This window comes from Poecilia mexicana, unplaced genomic scaffold, assembly GCF_051168715.1.
Source record: "Poecilia mexicana isolate PSO_F unplaced genomic scaffold, ASM5116871v1 scaffold_8, whole genome shotgun sequence".
Lineage (NCBI taxonomy): Eukaryota > Metazoa > Chordata > Actinopteri > Cyprinodontiformes > Poeciliidae > Poecilia > Poecilia mexicana.
This window is the reverse complement of record NW_028263377.1, coordinates 15,625,679-15,649,646: the sequence shown is the minus strand read 5'-3', so window position 1 is coordinate 15,649,646 and position 23,968 is coordinate 15,625,679. Positions and strand designations below refer to the sequence as shown.

At 36.7% G+C, this 23,968-nt stretch overlaps 1 protein-coding gene across 1 annotated transcript; it reads left to right on the top strand.

Moving 5' to 3' along the window:
- Window positions 1-1,297: 1,297 nt before the first annotated feature.
- On the top strand, window positions 1,298-18,841 carry LOC106929358 (nuclear GTPase SLIP-GC-like). Its single transcript, XM_088007889.1, has 26 exons — window positions 1,298-1,342; window positions 1,426-1,485; window positions 2,391-2,478; window positions 2,588-2,652; window positions 8,509-8,551; window positions 10,831-10,943; window positions 11,070-11,114; window positions 11,217-11,246; window positions 11,411-11,435; window positions 11,524-11,607; window positions 11,744-11,837; window positions 12,775-12,988; window positions 13,280-13,528; window positions 14,249-14,455; window positions 14,552-14,727; window positions 15,054-15,147; window positions 15,223-15,304; window positions 15,677-15,798; window positions 16,186-16,362; window positions 16,473-16,624; window positions 16,732-16,849; window positions 17,039-17,147; window positions 17,277-17,410; window positions 17,510-17,591; window positions 17,675-17,751; window positions 17,845-18,841. The coding sequence occupies exons 1-25, from the start codon at window positions 1,298-1,300 to the stop codon at window positions 17,749-17,751; spliced, it is 2,685 nt and encodes an 894-aa protein (XP_087864015.1). The 3' UTR covers window positions 17,845-18,841.
- Window positions 18,842-23,968: the final 5,127 nt, after the last annotated feature.

The following is a 23,968-nucleotide window of genomic DNA, read 5'->3' as shown; positions in this document are numbered from 1 at the left end:
AAAATTTCTAAACCATGGGTATTTCTGTTGGAACAAAATCATATTTATATCATAACTTTACATTAAGAGTGCTGTAATTCTGTCGCTTTCAAACATAATATGAAAGCTGGCGAAGGTTAAAAATTCCAAGTTGAAAAACGTTTGTACTTTTTCGCCTACGGAGCCACTCCCAAATAAAGGGTTTTGTCGTTCCTACGTCTCCTCCTGGCTGATACATGATGAGCATTGACTGAATATAATCTCACGTAGTCGTTTCCATTGGTCGCTGCCATGATTTTTAATGACTTATTGTTTGAGCCTGCTATTTCACATGTGATTTTAATTTATTCTCTTATTTAAATTAGTCCTGCAGAAAATAATGTTATCAGGAAGGAACCAGGCACACAGGCCTGTCTCAAATGAGCAGCAGCGAGGAGACATCTCAAGTCATCTCCCTCAGATAAACTGTCAGAGTTGACACCTATTAAACACAGCAAATAACACAGGAAAGACAAGAGAAAGTTAGATTCTTAATACTCGCGAGGAGAACAGACGGAGATGTGCTTTCAGTTACAAGTCTCCTACCGCTCTGAAGCACATTTGCCTGCCCCTCTCTTTTTATTGTCTTTAGGATCCCTAATTACAGAGAGCGCTGTAACTCTAAAGTCACACACAGTCACAGCGCCAAGATTATCGCTAACTAACAACACAATTTATCTCGCACTAGCTTATCTAGTTCCTGACCCAGGATCAAACAGGACAAGTTGTGAATCTTCACGGCGATGGTTTTATAGCTATCTAAGAGGTCAAAGCAGGCCGTTCTGTGAAGAGCTGCTGTCACTGCTCTTCTTCAGAGAGGCCTCCTCTGAGGAAGGAAGCAGAGTGATTGACAATACAGAAACATTTCTAAAAACATATGACTAAAACAAATAAGAGTACATAAACTAACAACATATAAAACAGTATAACAAATAGTTGATAATACAATTTACCTAACATTCCCCCCTGTTTATCAAATATTTGTTCTAAGTCTCACAACCCTTATAAACAGCCACTTCAAACGATTTTCAGCGGAGAGTTCATTTTTAAGAACGCAAATATTTTTTACACTCAAGGGTTGTACTCAGTTCAAAAACTAGGATCTAAATACATGTGAGGGGAATCCTCAGCAGAGGATTCTGTTTCAGACTCAGCTTGTTTTGCCAACAAAGGATACATCTGTGCCATCCGGTCCTCCATGGGCAAAATTGCTGTGGTGATGATACGGTTAAACAAAGAACGCAGGCAAAAAGTACAACGGCATTCACACAAGGTTAGAATGGCAGCAAAGACTGCCACCGATACTAAAGCAGAGGACACAAGGGTTCGGTATCTTCCAACAACCTCCAACCATGCATCCCACATAGAGGTGTTTGCTCCAGAGGCTTCCTTCATTTTGCCATTCAGGGTTCGGTGCCCCGTAATGGCCTCCGCCAGGCTCCCATCGGCTGCTGCGTTGGTTGGCAGGTATATACAACATCTTTCTCCAAAGATAACACACACCCACCCTTTTCTCAGCTAGCAATATGTCAAGAGCTATACAGTTTTGAAAAGCCATCAGTGAAGTAGCGGCCAGCTGCTCATGAACCGCCTCGAACTCAGCCTGTGTCCAGTTACCTAGTTTGGCACGTTGTAATGAATGAAATTGATCCCGTCTATGCCCCTGTTTACAGTACACCACCAACAAATTGTAGATTCAAAACCTGATCGGTCAAAATTGGTGAGGGACTCGGATGGCATGGATGTATGTAGACTCATTACGTTCCCATGACAGCTCTCGTTTCTGGAAATGGTAAGACAGAACATGTGTTAGATCGGTTTCTGACATAGGATAAACAGATACAGGCAATAAAGAAACTAGAGCACAGAAACCCGTAACCTTTCAGGGTAACTTATCAAAAAGCCTGTCATAATCGCTCCACCACCAGACATCTGCACGAGAGACAAGGTTAAAATCAGTGTTTACAGAGAAGATGGTAGTACACATTGTATCAGAAAGATTTCCTAATCTCTTCCCACTTTCTGTTATGTTGATGCATGTGAAATTTCCTATAGCTATGTCTTTTACCCTAAAGAAAATGTTTTTTTTCATCAGCTATAATAAGAATAAATATTGAATCATAAATCCTGCAGGTGCTATTAGGATTACTTTTACTCATCACTTCCAATAAGCGTTGCTTTCTACTGTTTGCTGGGGTTACACATAGTAAAAGTCTTAGTTCCATACATACTTTACAAACTTGCTTGACTAATTTAGCAGCCTGCTCTACCTTTAATAACCAGTTACTATTTAGTCCAGGATGAAAACATAAAATAAAAACAATATTTTTATTCGCCATTTCAGTAATGTGTAAATTCGTTCGGCTCCTAAGGATGCTCCAGGGTTGTGGACAATCTTCACCAGTTTTGAGACGGTCAAACTATTCGGTTTGGCCCCCTTTGTACGCTGGCCTTTGCCCTGTAGGTCAGTGAGCCTCCGGAACTTACCTTTTTTTTTTTTTTTGAGCTGAAATGACCTTTTTGCAATGTGACAGGTGAACCCAAGTTGACCTTTCTGCTATTTTTACAGCTGTGGGAGTAGTCAGCAACACCTGGTACGGCCCGTCGCACTTAGGAGAATACGCCGAGATGAGAGTATAGGCAAAAATAAATTGTTTTTGTTTTTCTAAATTGGCTTCTCATATAATCAGCTTAAGTAGCTTCTTCATCTATTTACCATTGATTATTAAACTGTGGCAATCTATACAGCCTTCCAAATAATGTTTAAAAGGTGTAAGTTTTGATGTACTTGTAATGTTAATGTATAATTTTACCAAGTCTAAACATGGGCCTACCAGTTCCTCCAATACACTTTTTAGTCTGCTTTTCACAGTACCATTTGTTCTTTCCACCAACCCTGTACGTAGTATAAGACTGATGTCCTTGTCCGACCATTCCCCCTGTCGAGACATGCGACACACCATGGCTCGATACTGCAGCCCATTTATATAGATTTTTTGGTAAAATAGGTTTATTTTCAGAGCTTTTGTAGATATCATCCATTATTGTTGCTCCTTTCTTTTTCCATAAGTCTTTTTCATTTTGTGGACTCGCTTGTTGCATTTCACGTAGAACTTTTGATCATAGGATTGAGTTTTCTTCTAAACGTAACACTGTTACTGTTCCTGCCGCTGCTTGTTTTGCCATCTTATCAGCGAACGCATTCCCCAGGAACACTTTGTCCCTGCAGTGTGTGCCGCACATTTGCAGATTGCTAGTTGCTTTGGGAGTTGTACAGCTTCAAGTAATTCTTTTAACAATTCTGCATGTGTCACTGGTTTTCCTGTTGATGATATCATACCTCTATGTTGCCAATATTGTGCAAAAGTATGAACAGTTGCAAACGCATACTGACTGTCAGTATAAATCGTTACTGTTTTATCTTTCATAAGTTTGCAAGCTGTGGTAAATGCGATTAATTCTGCAGCTTGGGCTGAGTAATGTGAAGGGAGCTTTTCAGCTTTTAGCATTGTCTTATCAGTTACCACTGCATACCAAGTTTGAGTTTTCCCTAGTTCATCTTTTTTCGAGGAACCATCTACAAAAAGTGTTTCACCTCTGTCTAATGGTAGATCTTTTAAATTGCTTCTTCTTCTAGCTGTTTGTTTTGTTAAAAAGGTTTATCTGCACTAATAGTGCTGATACCGCGTGTGGTACTTTTAGCGTTAATGGATGGAATAGTACAATAGAAGCGCTAACTTCAACAGCCATGGAAGCAGCAATAACAGCCCTCACACAGTGAGGCAACGCACACTATCTAGTTTAGAGGAGTAATATGCGACCGGTCTCATTTTATCACCATGTTGTTGTGCCAGTACCGAGGTCATGAAATGACCTTTGCAGTCCACCATCTGAACAAAAGGTTTTTGATAATTTGGTAAAGCTAGGGCAGAGGTTGACACAAGGGCCTGCTTTATTCTGCAAAATGCCTCGTCCTCTACGGCTGACCATTTCAATGGAGAGGACATTTTGAGATCTTCACTATACATTAATTTGTTTAAAGGTGCCACAATTTCCGCATAATTAGGCACCCAACTTCGACAGTAATTGGTCAAACCTAAAAATGACATCATGTGTTTGTTTTTTTATTGTTTGTGGTTTTGGCACTTGGAGAATCGCTGATTTTCTATCCTCCATGATGGTACGCCCCTCTGCACCCAAATTATGACCCAGATAGTTTACTTTTGTCTTGCATAGCTGTAGTTTATTTTTATTGACCTTATGACCCTCTTCAAATAAATGTGTCAGAAGCGCCAAAGTGTCTTGCAGACAGGTTTCCCTGTCCGGAGACGCTAATAAAACATCATCAACATATAATAAAATTTGGCTCCCTCTTGGAGGTTGAAATGTCGACATGCTCGCACTCATAACTTGTGCAAAAATTGTAGGCTTTCACAATAGCCTTGGGGCAATCTGGTATGTGATATCCCCCTTTTTACACATGGCATTGCCCATGTGTCACAATTAATAATTACTGAAGATCTTTTGTTAAGTTCAGCAACGTGAAACATTTCTATTTTATTTCTGTTTAGCTAAAAAAAATGACCATATTTAATTTAAATCAAATCTGAAATCCGTCAATTCAAAATTTGTCCTTTATAATTTAATGACCATCATTCAAATCCAGATTAAAATCTTGTAGACTGAAGTCTAGAAAGTATTGCTTTTACTCATAATCATTTTTAGAGTAACTAATTTCATCCACCAGGTTTGCATAAAGTTTCATAGTTTCACTTAACCTTACATTTCAGACGAGGTAACAACGTAAGTTTTTTTAGATTTTATATTAAATAGTCAATAATTTCATCCGTTACTCAATTCTTTAGCACAGTTTGTCTTTATAGAATTAATTTGTCATTCATAAAAGCATCAATAAAAATCACACAAAAACCAAACCAATTTCAATCAATTTTGAGATTCTTTATAACTCTAAATTAAATTCGAGTTAAATTCAAATACCAATTATTTTCAGTATCTAGAGGTGTATAATCTATTTCCACAGTAGTATTTCTTAAAATTAATTATTTGTCACTTGTGAGGTTTAAACCTAATTTTGGTAACGTTAAAATATATATATATATTTTTTTTATTTTTATTTATGTATTTATTTTTTTATTTTTTGCACCGGTATCGCACAGAAATTCAATTTCTTTTATGATTCTACTTAACGTATCCCAAGCTGCACATATGTCCACCATTTCATCAATTTGCTCTGGTGGTTTGTCTTTCTGGGGTGTGATAAACTCTGATCATGCTGAGGATTACTCCTGTTTGAGGTCTCCTCACTCCACCACCCCTCCTCTTGTCCTGTGCAGCAATCTTTGAAGGGCAGTTTTTTGCCCAGTGGCCAGTACCGCCACAAATCCAGCAGCCATTTGGACAGCGTGGATTTTGTGGGGTATCATTTTTGGTTCGTCGCCTAGTGCGACCTCCTCTGTCTCTGCTTTTTCTGCGGCCTTTCATCGGGCCGTTGAAAAAGGCAGAGGTTCCTAAACTTCCAAATTCACCCAGCTGAAAAATATCCGATCCTTGGTTAGGTTTTTCAAGGATTTTTTCAGCATGAATTGCCCACGTGGTTAATTGTGAGACAGGGACAGTTTCAATTTCAACCAGGTGTTTTCTTATCCATCCCCCAATTTCGCCCGTCAGCAAAGCATTTTTCAGTTGCTGCTGATATGCACTTGTGTCATCTTCATTAAAAGTTATCCCACTATGCATTTTAAACTCTTTTTCAAAACGCAAACGGAAATCATCTACTTTTTCTCCAGCTATTTGTTTTATCCCTGCCAAGTGGCGGTAATTTGCTTTTTTGCGAAAATTTCTTTTGACTCTTTGACATAATGGATCCCATTGTGCTTTGAATGCTTCACTCAGTTCTGGATTAGCTCCTATAGGGTATTTTATTGGGCCTAATCGACCATTTTGATCAGTTATTTTTCCCGTATAATTCCCTCTTACTTTTGCCCAGTCTTTCCCTAGTGAGAGCATTGCAGCTTCCCCTGCTTCTATCCCATTTAATCTATAGGAATGAATTAGGCTAGTCATGTCTTCTACCCATATATTGGGATCCTCTGCTGCAGGTGTTATTCCTTCCACAGCCTTCCTGGCTTCTTCTTCTAAGGTCCAGGGTCTGAAACCATATAAGTCTTGTGCCCCTTCGTCTAGTGAGGGGTACAGTCGTGCTGCTGGGATTGCAGTGGCTGATACTGGGGTAGACGGAGCTGCTGCAGTGCAGCTCCGTCTGCCCCAGGGCTGGCTGCATGAGCTTGTGCTCCCTGCACCGTTACAGCATTCCGTGTGCTTTCTTTCATTCTTACAAATAAGTTCTCGGATTCTTTTAACCATAATCTAGCACTACTCAACTCCTCCTCCTTTTTCGCCTTTTTTTTCTTCCTCTTTTTCCCATTACGCTGTTCTCCAAAGTTTTCACTACAATTTTCCATTGTTCAAATTTTAATTTCCACTCTACTCCATATTTCTTCTTCCATTTTGTCATGTATACAGTGCTACCAGGAAATCTGGACAGCATGTACTTCTCATCCCCTTCGGGACCCTCAGCGAGTGAGGAATTACAAAAATTCGTGTTTCCCATCATTTAAAGTACTTGCAATTTTAATTTGAAAAATTATGAATTTATTTTCCTTTGATTTGCTATTTTAGCTTCAAAAATGTATTTATTTAAATTTGGTCCAGGTTCGTTGACTCCTAGGGAGTCCTATGAACTGGAGTTTGTTTCAGTAGGCCAGCAATTAAAAATACCTTGTTGTGGTATTCTCCACTTCAACTCTTTCAAGTGGGAGAATCTTGCCTTTGCATCCACAAGAGGTTTGCTGCTTACAACCCTACTGTTTTATATGAGGTAAAATACCGAGTGGTATTTAAACCTCCAATCACTCGCACTTTCACACTTATTGTCACGGAAATTAAGCGCCTGTCATCGCCGGACTCCGCAGTCCGTTAACACGGGTATTAGCCAGGCCCCGCAGCCTAACAGGACAAGGTCTCCAACCTTGCAGCACCAGGCTCCGTCCGCCTGTTTCGCGAAAATTTTGCGCTAGGACTTTCGCTGTCCTACGCGGATTTTGTGCATTAATTAGTTACCTGTTAGAGTCTAGAATTTACAGGGTTTTATATACGCGCAATGACCCCCAGTCACTCGCCACTTTTAACCAAGAATCACTCACCCCTGTTGCCTTTCCTTGGAGTCTCGTCAACCTTCAGATCCCAGCAGGCAGGCAGAGTGTCAGCCCTTGAACAGGTTCTGAAAAGCTTCCACTAGGAAGCTTGCCGTGCACGGTCTCTACTGGCATCTGCCTTACCCGCTGGAATCCTTCCGGTATGTTGAGATCCGGCTCGAAGGACCAAATTATGTCACAGTTGACACCTATTAAACACAGCAAATAACACAGGAAAGACAAGAGAAAGTTAGATTCTTAATACTCACGAGGAGAACAGACGGAGATGTGCTTTCAGTTACAAATCTCCTACCGCTCTGAAGCACATTTGCCTGCCCCTCTCTTTTTATTGTCTTTAGGATCCCTAATCACAGAGAGCGCCTTAACTCTAAAAGGAGGGGGAAAGACACTTCATCACACAGTCACAGCGCCAAGATTATCGCTAACTAACAACACAATTTATCTCGCACTAGCTTTATCTAGTTCCTGACCCAGGATCAAACAGGACAAGTTGTGAATCTTCACGGCGATGGTTTTATAGCTATCTAAGAGGTCAAAGCAGGCCGTTCTGTGAAGAGCTGCTGTCACTGCTCTTCTTCAGAGAGGCCTCCTCTGAGGAAGGAAGCAGAGTGGTTAACAATATAGAAACATTTCTAAAAACATATGACTAAACAAATAAGAGTACATAAACTAACAACATATAAAACAGTATAACAAATAGTTGATAATAATACAATTTACCTAACAGAAACACTAAAACTTATGGACAAACAACACATAATACTAACAACAATAATTGCAATTTAATTAGTAGAATACCATTTAAACATGACTTAAAGTAGTCTAATTTGTAGTTTTATATTAATTACTTGGAGTCTCTAACCTAGGTCAAGCGGTAATATCACTTAGTTACATATAACCAAAACTAGCATAATATTAATTGGAAAATGTTTAGAATGAATGTGTTTATATTGAAAATGCTCAGGTATATTCTATAAGTGTTTTATTCTTAAAATCTGCACTTTGATCTAAAGAGGATGCAGAAGTTCTGAACCACTTTGCGTAGCAGACTTCCTGTCAATTTAAAATTACTGCACTGATCTGTATTTGTAGGAATTTGCCCCACAGGAAAATAAAATAGGTTTAAGACAGGTTATCTTTTGGTCAAACTCTGGTAAAAGACTAGAGGCTTTGTTCCAATCAGGAATTAGGAGTAAAATCACAAACTGGCATGAGAAGAGCTTGCTCTGAATGACCTTTGGTCTCCCTTGTCTAGATAGAGAAGCGCCGTAGCCCTGAAATTAAACAAGTCTCAGAAGGTAATAAAATTGCTTTGGACGTACCAACTTAGTAATTTGAAACTAGCCATGCAAGGGAAACAACATGCCTTAATTGCATAAATTAAATCAAAGAAAACCCCCTTTTGAATAAAAGTATGGGCGCCAGAGGAACGAATCAAATTTGCTTTTGCAGTTCTCCAAAAATGTCTTTACTTTTTGTTTGTCGTTTCCATTTTTTGTCCATTTCCTCTGTCAGGTAAATTCATATGTTGTTTCTGCTTTGAGTTTTGTGATATGCTGCTCTTGTGGTGATAGTATGCATCTCTCTTGAATAAATGCTGATTATTGGGATGCTGTTACCTCTGTGTGATCTCAGTTTCTTTTGTGCACTGCATTTTCTGAATGAATTAGAATTAGATTAGTTAAATCAGTGAACAGACTAATAGAATCTATGGTCCAGAGGCCTTTTTCGAAGAGTTCTAACATTTTGCATGTTGGCCCATTCCACACACTTAAGCGCTGATTCCAGTTGTGTGGTGAATGTGTTATGTACGATTTCTGCTATTTAGTACTTACTATACAGATTTTAATTTGGAAGTGTTCAGTTTTGGTTTGATGAGGATTATTTACATTACAGGAGTCTTATGGGCCAGATGTTGTTACGTAACAGGCGTGACATTGAGCTAGGGAATTGAAGAGACCTGATCAATCTCTTTCTTTCCTCAAACACTACTACCTGTACTGTTACTTTAAGAGAGCATCTTGGCAGCCTAGCCTGAGGCGCAGCCCTCAGTTGGCGCTAGGCTGCCTGAGGAGAGGTAGGAAATTTTCTTTGCTCTTGGTTAAGTTCATGTTTTCTGAAATTTATAAAATAATTAAAAGCACATGCAGCTGTGAATGTTTGTTTTAATACATAAATTTCTTTTGACAAGTTCAGGACATTATTTTTGTAAATGTTAGAGCAGATATTGTTATGATTTCTCCATGTGCTTATCTGCTTGGAGAATTCCAACTCCTGTCCATGGAAGAGCTGCATGTTAAAGGGATTTTTGTGTTTCTATTTGTGCAGGTATGCGTATTTGGTTCTTTTGTTCTACAATGTTTAAGCTGGTTGTATTAAGTACTCAAATCATCTGGGTTATGCAATGATCTCAGAGTTTCCTTTATTTTTACTTTATTTTTATTTTTTTTGTATTATTGTGAATTTATTTCTTGGAACAATACTACGGTACCCTGAGTTGGCGCTAGGCTGCCTGAGAAGAGGGGAATTCCGACTCCTGTGCATGGAAGCGCAAGAAATGCATGTTAAAGGACTTTTTGTATTTCTATTTGGGCAGGCCTCTGCCAACATTAAAGATCAACCAGAAACTCCAGTGGTCTGACTCCCTTCTTCATCTGAACACAACGCAGAACACATCAAGGTTAACCGACTGTATAACACTAGATTATTAGTAAAGAACACTTCTAGTATACACCGGTTACATGAGGAACAAACTAGATTTGCTTTTGCAACTCTCCAAAGACGTTTTTCTCCTTCTTTCTTTCTTCCTTTCTTTATTTCTTTCCTTCTTTCTTTCTTTCTTTCTTTCTTTCTTTCTTTCTTTCTTTCTTTCTTTCTTTCTTTCTTTCTTTCTTTCTTCCTTTCTATTTGTCTCAGGTAAATGAATGTCTGTTTTAGTGTGTTTGAAGTATCTGTGTTGTCAATGTGATTTTATACTTTTAAGTGTTAGAATAAACTCTGAAAATGTATGACGTGGAGCGTTAACTGTCATCTCTATGGCTTTTGCTTCCACGCATGGAATCAATGAATCCGGGAGCACAAGAGAATATAACGAGCCAGAAGTTAATGATGTTATTCTCTACAGTACCTAATGTAATGTGAAACCCTGACTATATTGCAGCTTCTCTTTTTCATCATGGATGATTTTGTTCGTGACAAACTACGTCAATGGAGACTAAGTGCCTGGATATACAGATTTAAAGGTAAAGCATTTGTGTTCTTGTTGCAAGCACTGTAATTTATTCATAATGTCTGATCTAGTCAAAAAGACATCCATGTTACAAATGTCACTGCTGTTTTTCATTTTTAATTTGATAAGCTACAGTAAATAAAAGGAAGTGTAACAACCAGTAAATAGTTAAAATAAGTACAGCACACATGTTAGTCTTTCACCTGTTGATTCTTAGCAGTTAAACAGAAGTTGCGCATCATCACCTGCATGGTGTTTTAATCAATGTGTTTATTATTTATGTTAGACAAGGTTTCTCTTTAGAACAATGTTCTTATTAGTAATTAATGACAATATATTTTATTACAGATCAAGAAATCGACACTGAAAGCTTCTTTGGACTGGAAGATGAAGACATCAAGGACTTGATTCCAAAAGTTGGACCAAGGGTTCGATTCAAGAGGAGACTCAAGTCTTTGAGGGTAAAAGCTAACACTCAAAAGTTAATGCAAATGCTTCGGCTATATGAGATTACACACAATCAACAGTATTGAGAATATAACTTTTCACACTAACTGTTTTCTGGTTTGTACAAATATGCTTCACAGCAACAACACAAGCAAAACCAGGAGACAGAGTTTGTCCCTTCAGAAGTAAGTTTTTTGTTTGATATTTTGTGAGATAGTACATATTAAATCTATGGTTTTGCTTTGCTTTATTTCCTAACACGATGGTTTTGCTTGCTTTGTGAATAGGAGATGGAAACCTTGAGCTACTTGAATGAAGTAAGAACAGTGAGACTTTTTTATTCATTTTTCCAACATTAATCTATATTTATTTTATTGGAATACAAACAAATGTGTATTTTTTCATCTTTTTGAGAGAAATGAATATTTATTGAAGTCAATAAAATCTTGGATTTAGTCAAATATCAGTTTTTTTCTCTTAGTTTTCAGCTTCAACAAGTGGTACAGGTCAGTAACAATACTATCAATTTATACAGTAATTTTTAATAAGACAACTTGATAAGTAAACCCAAATACAATGTATTTTTCTAACTAGCAAAGATAAAGCTGGAACCTGAGTTTGAGTCCAGTGCAGAGAAACCAGCAGCAAAGCAACATTGTGGAGCAGTGCCATTTTCAGGTATTGCAACATTCATTTTCTTCCTTAGCCACAAAGACAATAGCACACATGTTAAACCAAACACAGAACATCTTTGGTAAAACAAGAGCAATGGCAGAGGATTTATAACCCTGCTAATGTTTATTTTTAATGACAGAAGCAAGGATATTGTCTGATGTTAAAAAGATAATGGTGCACATCCATAGCAAACTGTTCCAACAGGACAACAACAAGCTCAATAATTTCCTGAAGTAAGTATCTTTCTTTTGTTCATGCAGCAATCTCACAAAACGGTTTCCAAACAGGCTTGCATTTTAATTATTAGTTATTATGAGTTAACCATAACTAGAACTCTAAAAGATGTAGACTGTGTAATTTCTTGAACTTGAGTGGCCTAAGCGGCAAAACTAACACAAATATTTTGAAAAGTTTTTCGTAGAGCCACATATTGGCAAATGGTGTAAAAATAATTATTTATATATACAAACATCTGCATGGACATAAAACAGACTAGGATTAAACATGCAACTAAGTTGTCACCGTCTTGAGTCATCACAAATAGCTGAAATAAATAAAATATTGTTATTTTGAGAGTCCTCAGCTCATAGTGGGGGAACAGGAAGCCTATCATGCTTCACTGCATAGTGACACACTATAGGCTTAGTTATGTAAGAACTTGTAATGACAAGAATGACTGAATTTTATTGCAAATGAGAATCTAAATAGACATGGAAGTCAGTACAGATTAATATCTATACATAATGTGGATACATTTAGAAGAGATACTTCCAGTCGCTGAAGCACACAACCAATGAAGGAAGCTAAATATACTGCTCAAAAAAATAAAGGGAACATTTCACTTTAATTTTGTGTGTGGCTCCAAATCCAGGCCTCCATTGGTTAATAATAATAATTTGATTTTCATTGATGATTTTTGTGTGATTTTGTTGTCAGCACATTCAACTTTGTACAGAACAAAGTATTCAATGAGAATATTTCATTCATTCAGATCTAGGATGTGTTATTTGAGTGTTCCCTTTATTTTTTTGAGCAGTGTATATTAACATGTATTCAGAATTGATTTAATGTCACATACATAATGTATTAACTTTTACTAATATGTCATCTTTAGATTTATTATTGTTCTATATCATACTGGCATCTAAAATTTATTTTTGCTCTTAACAGGAATGAAATCACTAAACTGAGCATAGACAAGAGGGAGATGGTTGGTGTCTTTGGTAAAACTGGAGCTGGAAAGAGTTCTTTGATTAATGCTGTTATTGGTCAAGCAAACCTTCTGCCCATTGGAGATCTCAACGCTTGTACCTCAGTCATGATTAAAGTCGAAGCAAACATGGGAGACAAATATGAGGCAGAGATTGAATTTATCACTAAAGAGGTAAACAGGACTATAAAAAAAGGATTTATCCTTATTTGAGTATGCAGTGTGTGTAATAATTTAAGTGTATTGAACTAAATAATCTAGACATTTGAAGGAACTACTTTTATGGTAGCATCTCAATGTACATAAGTTCTTACGGGAAGGTCTTTCTGAATTCCTCATCAATGCTATTAGCAAAGGGTGACGTAAGCTTCATGTTTATTGCATACTCAAACATTGCATACTCAAACATCTTTGGTTAAACAAAAGCCAAACCAAACTGAACAAATATTGTTTCTGCTTTTGTAGGAATGGCAAGATGAGGTGTGGTCAATGTGGCAATATCTTTGTGATCATATGGATCAAGAAAACGATGATGAAGATGGTTGTCAAGATGATAGTGATGATAATGAAGATGATGATTATGAAAACAAGTTGTCAGCACTTTATGGGAAGGACAGGAAACAAACAAAACCAGATGAATTTATGGATCCCAAAAACTTCAGAGAGATCCCAGAGTTTCTTGAATCCAAAACAAAAACCTTGACCTTTCACTCAGTAAGGGAGATATATTCTGCTTGTAATGCTGTGTTTCATATGAATATATAATAGATCTTAGTACTATCAAATATAATATATTAAATAAAAATAATAGTCTCTTTTTATTTCCCATATAGCCTAATATATTATTTTTTATTTCTATGATAATTTTTCACAAATTAAACATATGGAGAACCCAGGCACTTGGAGTCCTATGCACAGTGCATCATGCATATGGACAGAGTGACGACACTGCAAGTTACCATGAGATAGTCGGAACATACATAAAGCAAGAGCTTTATGTATGTTCCCAAACTGGGAACCTTAATAACCTTAATAACCACTTCATGATTATGCCTTCAGATCTTGTCCAAGAAAATCTCAAATGAAGACAAGTGGCAGTCCTGGTGTAGTCCAACATACATTGGGGAACATTTTTGACACCATGCCAAGGTGGCAAGCAGGGTTCTTGCTTTGAGCACATAAAATTTTACACCTACCCACATAAGATCCTCCACAAAATTCTCCAGGGATTGTTATCCTTCTCCAGATGCACTAAACACATGTTGATTGCACAACCAAATTCCCACAAGACATTTGGTGATTCTCAGTCAAATTATTTGAGTATGCAGTGTGTGTTACACACAAGAAACCAAACTGAACAAATATGGTTTGTTCAGTTTGTTTTCTTTTGCAAAGAAATCATAACCATCATGTTTTTTTGTTTTTTTTTGTCAGGCTGAAATGCTCTCTGAAGGAATTGCTAAGTACACAAAAAATGATCCAAAACAAGGAGAAGGCAAAAAGCTTAAGAGGTTGTATTGGCCTTTAGTGAAGTGTGTGACTGTCAAAGTGCCAAACATTCCTCTTCTTCAGCATGTTACTCTGGTGGACCTTCCTGGAAATGGAGACCGTAACAAGAGCAGAGATCAAATGTGGAAGGAGGTAAATTTTTGTAGAAAATTGTGATGAGTGAAACTTGTAACATGTTAGCACTTTACTTAAAAACTACTTGCAATTAAACAATATGTGAAATTTCAGATTGTTGGAAAATGTTCCACCGTTTGGATTGTGGCTGATCTCACCCGATCAGCATCGGAAATAGAAAGCTGGCAGATTCTGAAAAGTACTGCTAGTCTCATGGGAAATGGTGGCGAGTGCCAGAACATTCACTTTATCTGCACCAAGTCTGACGTTTTTGAAGATTTTCGACAACAGTAAGTGAAGAAAGAAAGTTGCTAAAATTGACCACAATAAAGTTTCATATTTGCGCTTTTGCCTTGTAGCAAGAAGGTCCAGAGTTTGACCTGGGGTACTTTATGTATGGAGTTTGCCTGTGTGTGTGTGGGTTCTCTCTGGGAACTCTGGCATCCTCCCACCACCCCAAAACATGACTGTTAGGTGAAATTAGTTTCTCCAAACTGCTCTTAGAGTGTTAGTGTGCACACATAGTTGTTTGTCCCATGTGTCTCTGTATTGAAGTTCCCAAACTTAAATGTCCATGTACATGTCCATTTCCATACAATAATATTTTATCTTTCAGCACAACAGAGGACCGTCTGAACCTCATACTTGACAGAAACATGAAGACCAAGGTAGCAGTCAAAGAGGAATTCAACAAGCTAGACAATGTGAAGGTGAGCCAAGTTTATAGAAAATAAAACATTGTCCATATCTAGAACAAAACTTAATAATCAATCAATTTTCTACAGAAACACTTCAGTGAAGATAATTTTGAAGTGTTCACAGTGAGCTCTAAGGAGTTTCTGGTAGGAGAACTGAAAGAACACTCTGGTATGTTCCATCCTCTTGAAAATCTGATTTAATACCAATTAAATCCAAATGTAGGCGCTGAAACACATGTAGCACCATTCTCATTAATAGAGGTTGCACACAAGGTATGACAAATTTAACAAGTTATAAACTAATGAAAGAATCTTAATTCACTGACAAGTTTTTAGGTGTGAAGGAGTCATTTTGGTGCTGGTGTGAAACCTTTGAACTTTTGGCATCAAATAGACTTTTTCAACTTGGAATTTGTTTTCTTGTGTGCATAAATGAAGTATATCAATGACCATTGCCAGCTTTCACATTATGTTTGAAAACTACAGAATTACAGCAATCTTAATGTAAAGTCATGATATAAATATGATTTTGTTTCTACAGAAATACCCAAGCTTCAGAAAGTTTTGCAAGATCTGAATGACTGTCACTCAGAGACGTTAAACTATGTTTCTGGAGCTTATGGGATTCTTGCTTTAATTCAAGGGACCAGTTTAAGAGGAATGGTAAGGCTGCAGAAGAAAACTCCTCATTATGGCACTAATATTTTCTGAAAGTAAGATTTCAGGAGAAATTGCATATTTAAAAAAATGAAAGCGCTAAACTGCCAAACTTCCTCAAACTGGATGATTGCTGACCCTTTGGACACAGACAATGAACGTGTGATATTTTTAAACTTAAACACTATTGCATCATGGAAGTGTGAAACTTGACACTTGAGGGGGAACATTGTCCACAAGAAAGGCTGTCCATCCATTCTCAAAAGCAGAGTTTTTTGAACGCCAGTCACCATGGGAGAGTCTGAGGATGTTCATGAGAACGAACATTTATTAAAATGATAACCTTAATGTTTTTAACTGGAATAACTATTGTTTTTTGTTTCCTTGCTTTAGGTTGGCAAAACTGAAGATGTCTATGATGAACTTGAGAAAAACAAAAACTCTCAGCTTGAACTAATCAAAAAATCACTGGATGAGACGTACTCAGATTTTGAAAAATGTTTGAATGAAGGTGTTGAAAAAAGCAAAAGTTGCTGTGAAAAAACTTTGAAGACTGTCCTGTATCCTCGAGTACGGATTGTGACAGTAAACATAAAAAGCTATTTATTTTCCGCTATTTGTGATTGAAATACTTAGTTTGTTTGTTTTTTTTTTTGTTTTGTTTTGTTTTTTTTTGTCAGCGGTCCGGCCGTGCCTTCTGGCCGACATTGCAATGTGTCGTCCAAAATCGTGGGATCTACAAACCCAGAAAGAAGCAGGCAATTAATTTAAACATGAAGCTTACGTCACCCTTGGCTAATAGCATTGATGAGGAATTCAGAAAGACCTTCCCGTAAGAACTTATGTGCATTGAGATGCTACCATAAAAGTAGTTCCTTCAAATGTCTAGATTATTTAGTTCAATACACTTAAATTATTACAATCTGTCAAATGTTTCAGAACTAAAGGAAAAAATGGCCCATTCAATGGTGTGATCAACAAGTTTTCACTTGACACTGAAAAGCTAAAAAGTAAATACAGTGGTGTGGACCTGCTGCTGAACTTTCTGAAGACAGAGGTAAGCTAAAGCTGAATGCTCAATGTTTAGCTTATTTAAATATTAAATTAGCTTAGATGAATATCTGTAAAATTTAATCAAAAATGTTTGTTTTTAAGAGATTTAATGATAACCAAAAGAAATTGAGTAATTAAAACTATGTAAAATACTCCTGTGTAATAAAAATATTCTTTTTTCTGATTTTCTTAGGAAGAAAAGATTCAGTCAGAGTTGAACAAAGTGATTCGTGATCGCAAGAAAACAGTGTACAACAGTTTGACAAAAACAATTGAGGAAAGCATGAAACCATGCTACAAGAGTACGGACATTAATATGACGTAAAACTTTTCATTAAAATGCCTCATGTTTATAATTGCACAAATATTTAACCTAGTTTTTTGCTATTGCTTTTTTTTTCTTTGGTGTGGTGGGGATCTTGTGGCTACAGAGGCTGCTGGTTTTTCAAAAGCTGGCACATTGAACAACATAAGGGAAACAATTGAAACCCATGTCAAAAAATCAAAGGACACCATGTTTGACAAGGCTAAAGATGTTATGTTGACTGAACTCAAGAGCTTGGAGGTTTGTTTAAAATATTATTTAAAGAGGGATTTCATGCCAATTTTAGCCATGCACTCAAATTGTAACAATTACTTTGCTAAACAATTTTGCTGACTTAAGGACGATATCGTGGAATCGGTGAAAAGTACCATGGAGGAATGTTTGGAGCTCTCATTCAGGACTGACGACCACTCCATTCCAGGTGAATCAGCCAACCTCTATTTTTTATCAATCTGTATATATGTGGGTTTCTAAGATAATAAATGTCTATTTAAAAATACTTAGATGTTTCAACTGAGCTTGGAATAGTGGAGAAACTATATGATGAACTGAAGAGAAACCCAAAGGATGCTGTAAATTAGGTAAAGTTTCCAGATATTACTATTAACGCTTTTTCAGGAGTTAAGGATGCAAGTATTTATAATAAAGTTATATAAATGCATTTCTTTTCACAGCTGCACTTATTCAATGTTACAAGTATTCTGTTACACGTGGGTCCTGATTTTCTGACTGCACTGCAAAGATGAAGATTTTTCCTAATTGAAAAAGTCCAAGATCATCATCATCATGCCACAAAGCTCAAGAGATTGAGAAGTTTATCAGAAGATGGCTCAAAGTGTAGCAATGCTAATGAATATGTATTTTTTTAGCAAGAGATATTCAAAAACAAATGTATTTCTTTTTTGTGTTCAATGTTAGGTTAAACGGTATTTATCTTTATTAGCCTTTTTATTTTGCTCTATAGTTAATTTCATAGTAAGGCCACAAATATCCAGCAATTTTTCACTCAAAAGCAGATGTTCATATCCTTTCACTAGGTACAGTTGTTCTTGTTGAATTAAAATATTTTCAGATCAGAAAAACTGAGAACATTTTATAAAAAAAAGTTAACTAATTGAGCACATTTTGTTTTTTAATAAGACAACTCTCTAAGAGCCTATTTGGACCTACAATATTTAGTTTTGTCTTTTTAACTTTATTTTTATTAAAATGCTGCATGCATCATGAGTCACTGATTGTGCGAAGAGAAAATAATGGTCTGGTGATAAAGCAACCAATGCATGTTGTGGGATTATATTTAGACTTTTATTACAATATGTTAATCAGCAGGTATTGAAGCTTATATTAACTAACTGATTATGATCTGCTACAATAATATCACAGCACAGCTCTGCTGTTTGTGGGATATTATGTGCTCACATTCCTGTCCTGGTCAAGTTGACCGAGCCAAGAATTAGGATTCATAACTGAAACTGTTGAAAGTAACCAAAATCATTAGTTATGGGAGCAGGCGGTGCCGTAATATTGTTGTGCAGTTTAAGTGTGGCTTAAATCTATATAAATGCAGGTAATCAGAATGTATTCCAGATCTGACTGAGCTCTTCTATGCATTTTTTCTGTTTGGATCTCCGAAGATATCTTTGCATTTTATTAAAGTTTGGTTGATTCTAACTTGCTGGCTTGCCTTTGATTTCTCACATCACAAACCTACCCTAACCCTAACCCACCTGGCATTTGTCGTTATACTGTCACTCAAATTATATGAAATGGCAATTTTGTAGGTGTTGAGCAGAAACATAACATTTCTGTGGTGGATTTGTGTTTCAAATTGATAACGTTTCATTTCCTGATGCAGGTATGTAATCAATACACATGTGTCAGGATATAAATACTGTTGGGAAACCAGAATGCTCCAAAAACTCTGGAGTGTCTGAGAGTCATTCAAATTTCTCAGAGTCATGCAAAAATTTCTAAACAATGGGTATTTCTGTTGAAACAAAATCATATTTATATCATAACTTTACATTAAGAGTGCTGTAATTCTGTCGCTTTCAAACATAATATGAAAGCTGGCGAAAGTTAAAAATTCCAAGTTGAAAAACGTTTGTACTTTTTCGCCTACGGAGCCACTCCCAAATAAAGGGTTTTGTCGTTCCTACGTCTCCTCCTGGCTGATACATGATGAGCGTTGACTGAATATAATCTCATGCAGTCGTTCCCATTGGTCGCTGCCATGATTTTTAATGACTTATTGTTTGAGCCTGCTATTTCACATGTGATTTTAATTTCTTTTCTTATTCAATGGAAACACCTGAATTGTGACATTGCGTTTTTTCAACATCATAAGAATATAGAGAAACATTTGCACACATGCGGAAAGGAAATGCAGTTTCTGTTTCAATCCTGTGATCAGATATAACAGAAGTGAGGCAGGCTAGATTTCCCCAAAATATGTCAATCTCCTTATTAACTTAATTTGCCTGAAGTGGCCAGGCAAACAAACCAAGCTTTACTATAGACGGAGGTAAAAGAGTATTTCATATGAACCTTGTTTGGTTTGCAAATGAGGTTCAAAGAGACTTAAACAAAGGAGCTGATTTTAGAGGGAGAGGGGGAAGCTGTTGGAGAGAAGATGCTGTTTTTATCACATATGAGTTATATTACATAAAAGCAAAATATTAAAAACTGACTGTCATAACAGGAAAAGAAAATTATTATCCTTTTAAATAAAATGAATAATTTATCAGTATTAGTCTCAGGCATGCAGAATAAAAATGTGTTTTTAGATGTAGCTGAGCTCACAGTGGTCCAAAAACTTGAGGATGTGTTTACAAAAAGCACCTAAAGCAGATAAAGTTTTAGGGACAAAGCAAGTAATAAAAACTGCTGTTATTTAAAAAGCTGTTGTGCAAGTGATGACACTTTAAAACTTGATGTGACAACACCTTGAAGAGCCATGAAGGGAAGTGATCTGGTCAGCTTTTTAATGGGCTTTATTTTACAGTGACATTACACTGATGTAATGAAACTCCTAGGGTTGTCTATATCCCCATTTTGTGGACCGGGGCAAAAAATATATATGATCCCTAGGAGGGTACAACAGAAAATAATTGAGAAACACTGTGACATTGTAAGCTGTAAAACCTACATTATTTGAAAGGATATAAAACCAACACTCTCACTTTCTCTCCTGAGAGGGAAAGTGAGAGTGTAATACAGCACATTTCAGCAACAAGGCAGCTCGAAGTGCTTTACATCATAAAAAACACAAATATAAAGTCATAAATAACAGATCCCTGATAACTTTATAATCAAATATTATTATGCATGTTTCAAGTTTGTTTGTTTCAGGTTTTATTGATGTTTAAATCTTGTAATTATTTCCTATTTTGAGCATTTCAACATGTTTAGTGTTAACTCCATGCACCGTCACCATTCCTGTATTCCTCTGTTATCTCAGTGTGCTACTCACTGCATGCTAGTTTATGTGTAGGCTATCCTCACTCACTCACTCACTCACTCACTCACTCACTCACTCACTCACTCACTCACTCACTCACTCACTCACAAACTGCAGTCTTCCACAGATTGAGGAAGAGGTCAGCTAATCTGACCTCTTCCTCAATCTGAGGAAGATTAAGGAAGAGGTCAATGAGACAGACGTGTCCCTGGGTCACGTCTAGTGGTGTTAGCCTTTGTTGTTGCAACTCTTAAGGGCAAGACCCATCACGTGTCCACTCTCTTCTCTCCGACTCCCCTCAGCTGAAATTGCTAAATTTATAAACTCAGACTGAAGGGGAGGTGCAAGCAAAGAAGGACTGATGGAATGGAGTAGCTCAATGTCCTTCAAGGAAATCAATCAAAGGCCCATCGACGTCCATAAAAATTGGTTAAGTTCTGAGAGTCTCTGGTTGGGCATCAGTCAACCAGGCGTTGCCCCTTACACCAGACGGCCAGTTCATCCCTGGCCTCAAACATGCTATCCTTAAGCTTCTAGATTTATAGATGAAGCTGGGCATAATGCTGCCTGTTTCAACACATTCAGTGTGTGCAGAACAGTGTTGCATTATGTCCTCAGCTGGACTGGATACAGGGACATTGACTCATATCTGAGATTTATGAGTAAAGTTAATGTGTAGTTACAGTGGGTCGTTTACCATTTCCTCCACACCGGGTGAAACTGATACAGGCAGAGACGAGCCTTACAACAGTAAATCTCTTTGCTCAAACTCACAATATGACTGAGAGGAGAGCCAGTATAGGAAGCATGATGTTACTCTGGTCTGTGAATGTCAAATGTACAACAGAAATAAGAATGTCAGGCAGTAACCATGTTAGGATTTGTTTTATCCTTCCATACAAGTTATGTTATGAAACAGTGCCGTTGTTATGTTATAAAACAGTGCCAGCTATTAATTCATGTTAGATTAAAAACCGCCTAGGCAGGTTTTTCTCACTGTTTTCCTTTGAAGTTTTATGGTTTCGTTTTCGAAAAGAAATGTACATTATATATTCACCACTTCCTTTGAATTTTTTGGGTGGGGTTTTTTCAAAGTATTGAGAAATTTAATGACTATCTGTTGCTGCAGGTCATCAAGGCTGATAGTGAAACGAAACAAACCAAGCGAAATGATTCACGGTTTTGGTAGCGTGGCAACAGAGAGGAATGGTTTCTCTGTTTGATGTTGATGTGATCTTTCAAACTGAAGACCACCTCTTACCGTGCCATAAAGTTTATCACATCAGAGGCTGAAACGAAAGAGAAAGGAGACAATGAACTAAGGAAATACAATTGTGGAAACTCTGAAGATAAATTTACAAAAATAAATGCATTAAATAAACAAAATGTATAGAAATGCTCAATTCAAGATAATTACAAAATCCAAAATAACAATATTGTCAATAAGATTATAGAACTTGCTAAACTCTTAAAAGCTTAAATGGAAATAAAACATTCAAATATGATTGGATCATGAAATTCTTTCTAATATTGCAAAAAACTATCACATGTAAAAGTTAAACCATAAAGCATTGCTATTACAATAAAAGCATCCAAACTCTCAGCTTCCAACAGATCTTCAGGAAGGCTGCTCCAAAGCTGAGGGGTAAGAAAAATATGCTTAATTATGTTTTGGTGCTCAATTTAAAGCTGCAGTAATTTTTACAATAATCAGTTTTTGTATTTGTTCAAACTGTCACCATGTTGTGAAAGCATATGCAACAGATAATGTGTGAAAAACATTAAGCTCCACCTCCCCAGTGCTACTATAGCTATCTGAAGAAATGCAATGCTCCCAGTCAAAAACAACCAATGAGCCAGAGGCAGCAGGACGTTTTAGCGATGTCAATGTTGCTCGCGTATGAACTGCTGAATGTGCTAATGTGAGAAATAACTTACCATTCCAGAAAAACTGTTAATGTGTCATCATCAGAGAGAGAAAAGTGTAGGGTATGAGCAGCGCATACACAAGAATGATTAACAGCGCCAAGATACTCCTTCTGGCTCTGATAGGTTGTTTCTGACACAGCAGTGTATTTGTGCAAATGACAGCATCATCGGGATAAGATCCTTGTTTTTTCAAGGATAATCTGTATAATTTCATGGTATAGTGGTGATTTTCACAAATATCTAAAAGACATATTTTATTTTATAAATGTTACTTACAGCTGTCTTAAGGAGTAACAAAATAACCTTTCTGGACCCGGAGTGGACTAGAACACCTTTAGGACAAGCATATATGATAAGTAGTGCACACTAACTGTTAACAGTATTACATCTTGACTTCAATCTTGACAATTAAGGGCAATATGTATCAGTAAAAGAATCTTAATAATTAGTTTGAATTTAACTTATTTATTCAAATAAGTACATTTCATCAATTAGTTATGTGAGCAGGTGGTGCCGTAATATTGTTGTGCAGTTTAAATTGTGGCTTATATCCATATAAATGCAGGTAATTAGAATGTATACCAGATCTTACCGAATCCTTCTATGCATTTTTTTCTGATAAGATCTCCGGAAAAATCTTTGGATTTTATTAAAGTTTGGTTGATTCTAACTTGCTGGCTTGTCTTTGATTTCTCACATCACAAACCTGGGGTAAGACGTCTTTAACAATGTTGAGAAACCACCTGGCATTTGTTGTAATACTGTCGCTGAAATAATATGAGATGGCAATTTTGTGGGTGTTTACCAGAAACATAAAATTTGTGTGGTGGATTTGTGTTTCAAGTTCATTATAACTTTACATTAACTGGCGGATGTATCTAATCAATATACACTCATCAGGATATACATACTGTTGGGAAACCATTACTCTCCAAAAATTCTGTCCTTTTTAATAAAAAAAATTGTAATTAGACTGGGAAGAATTCTTTTTTTTTCTTTGTAGTTTATTTGAATAAATTGTAAATGGATTAACACAGCTATTAGCCAGGCACAGCTTGAAGCAGACTACCTGCAGGTCATGTGAATTCTTATAACTGAAAGGATTGCTTACACTTGTATGAATTCTTACAGCATATTTATGTTTGTAACATGTATTTATGTATGCCTCTAAACTAGATCAGAATTAGTAGTGACAGCAGGGTTGTACTGCTTAGGGCCAGAAGATGTGGTAAATACAAAAAGATGCTTAAGTTAAAAAATGGAAACCTTTTACATATCACCCTTACAAATCATTTTTCATTTAATTTAGAGTTTACCATTTTCACAATCCAGCTCAAAATGTCATTGAATATGGATTTAGGCAGTCATTTCTTTGTCCAAACTCACCCAAATTTTACCTTTACATATTT

Bases quoted from the DNA above. Each gene is read 5' to 3' on its own strand.
- LOC106929358 (XM_088007889.1), top strand. From the start codon at position 1,298: ATGGCAGCAAAGACTGCCACCGATACTAAAGCAGAGGACACAAGG. The intron at 13,529-14,248 runs GTAAGGGAGATA...TTTTTTTGTCAG, and splicing joins AAACCTTGACCTTTCACTCA to GCTGAAATGCTCTCTGAAGG. The intron at 15,305-15,676 runs GTATGTTCCATC...TTGTTTCTACAG, and splicing joins AGAACTGAAAGAACACTCTG to AAATACCCAAGCTTCAGAAA.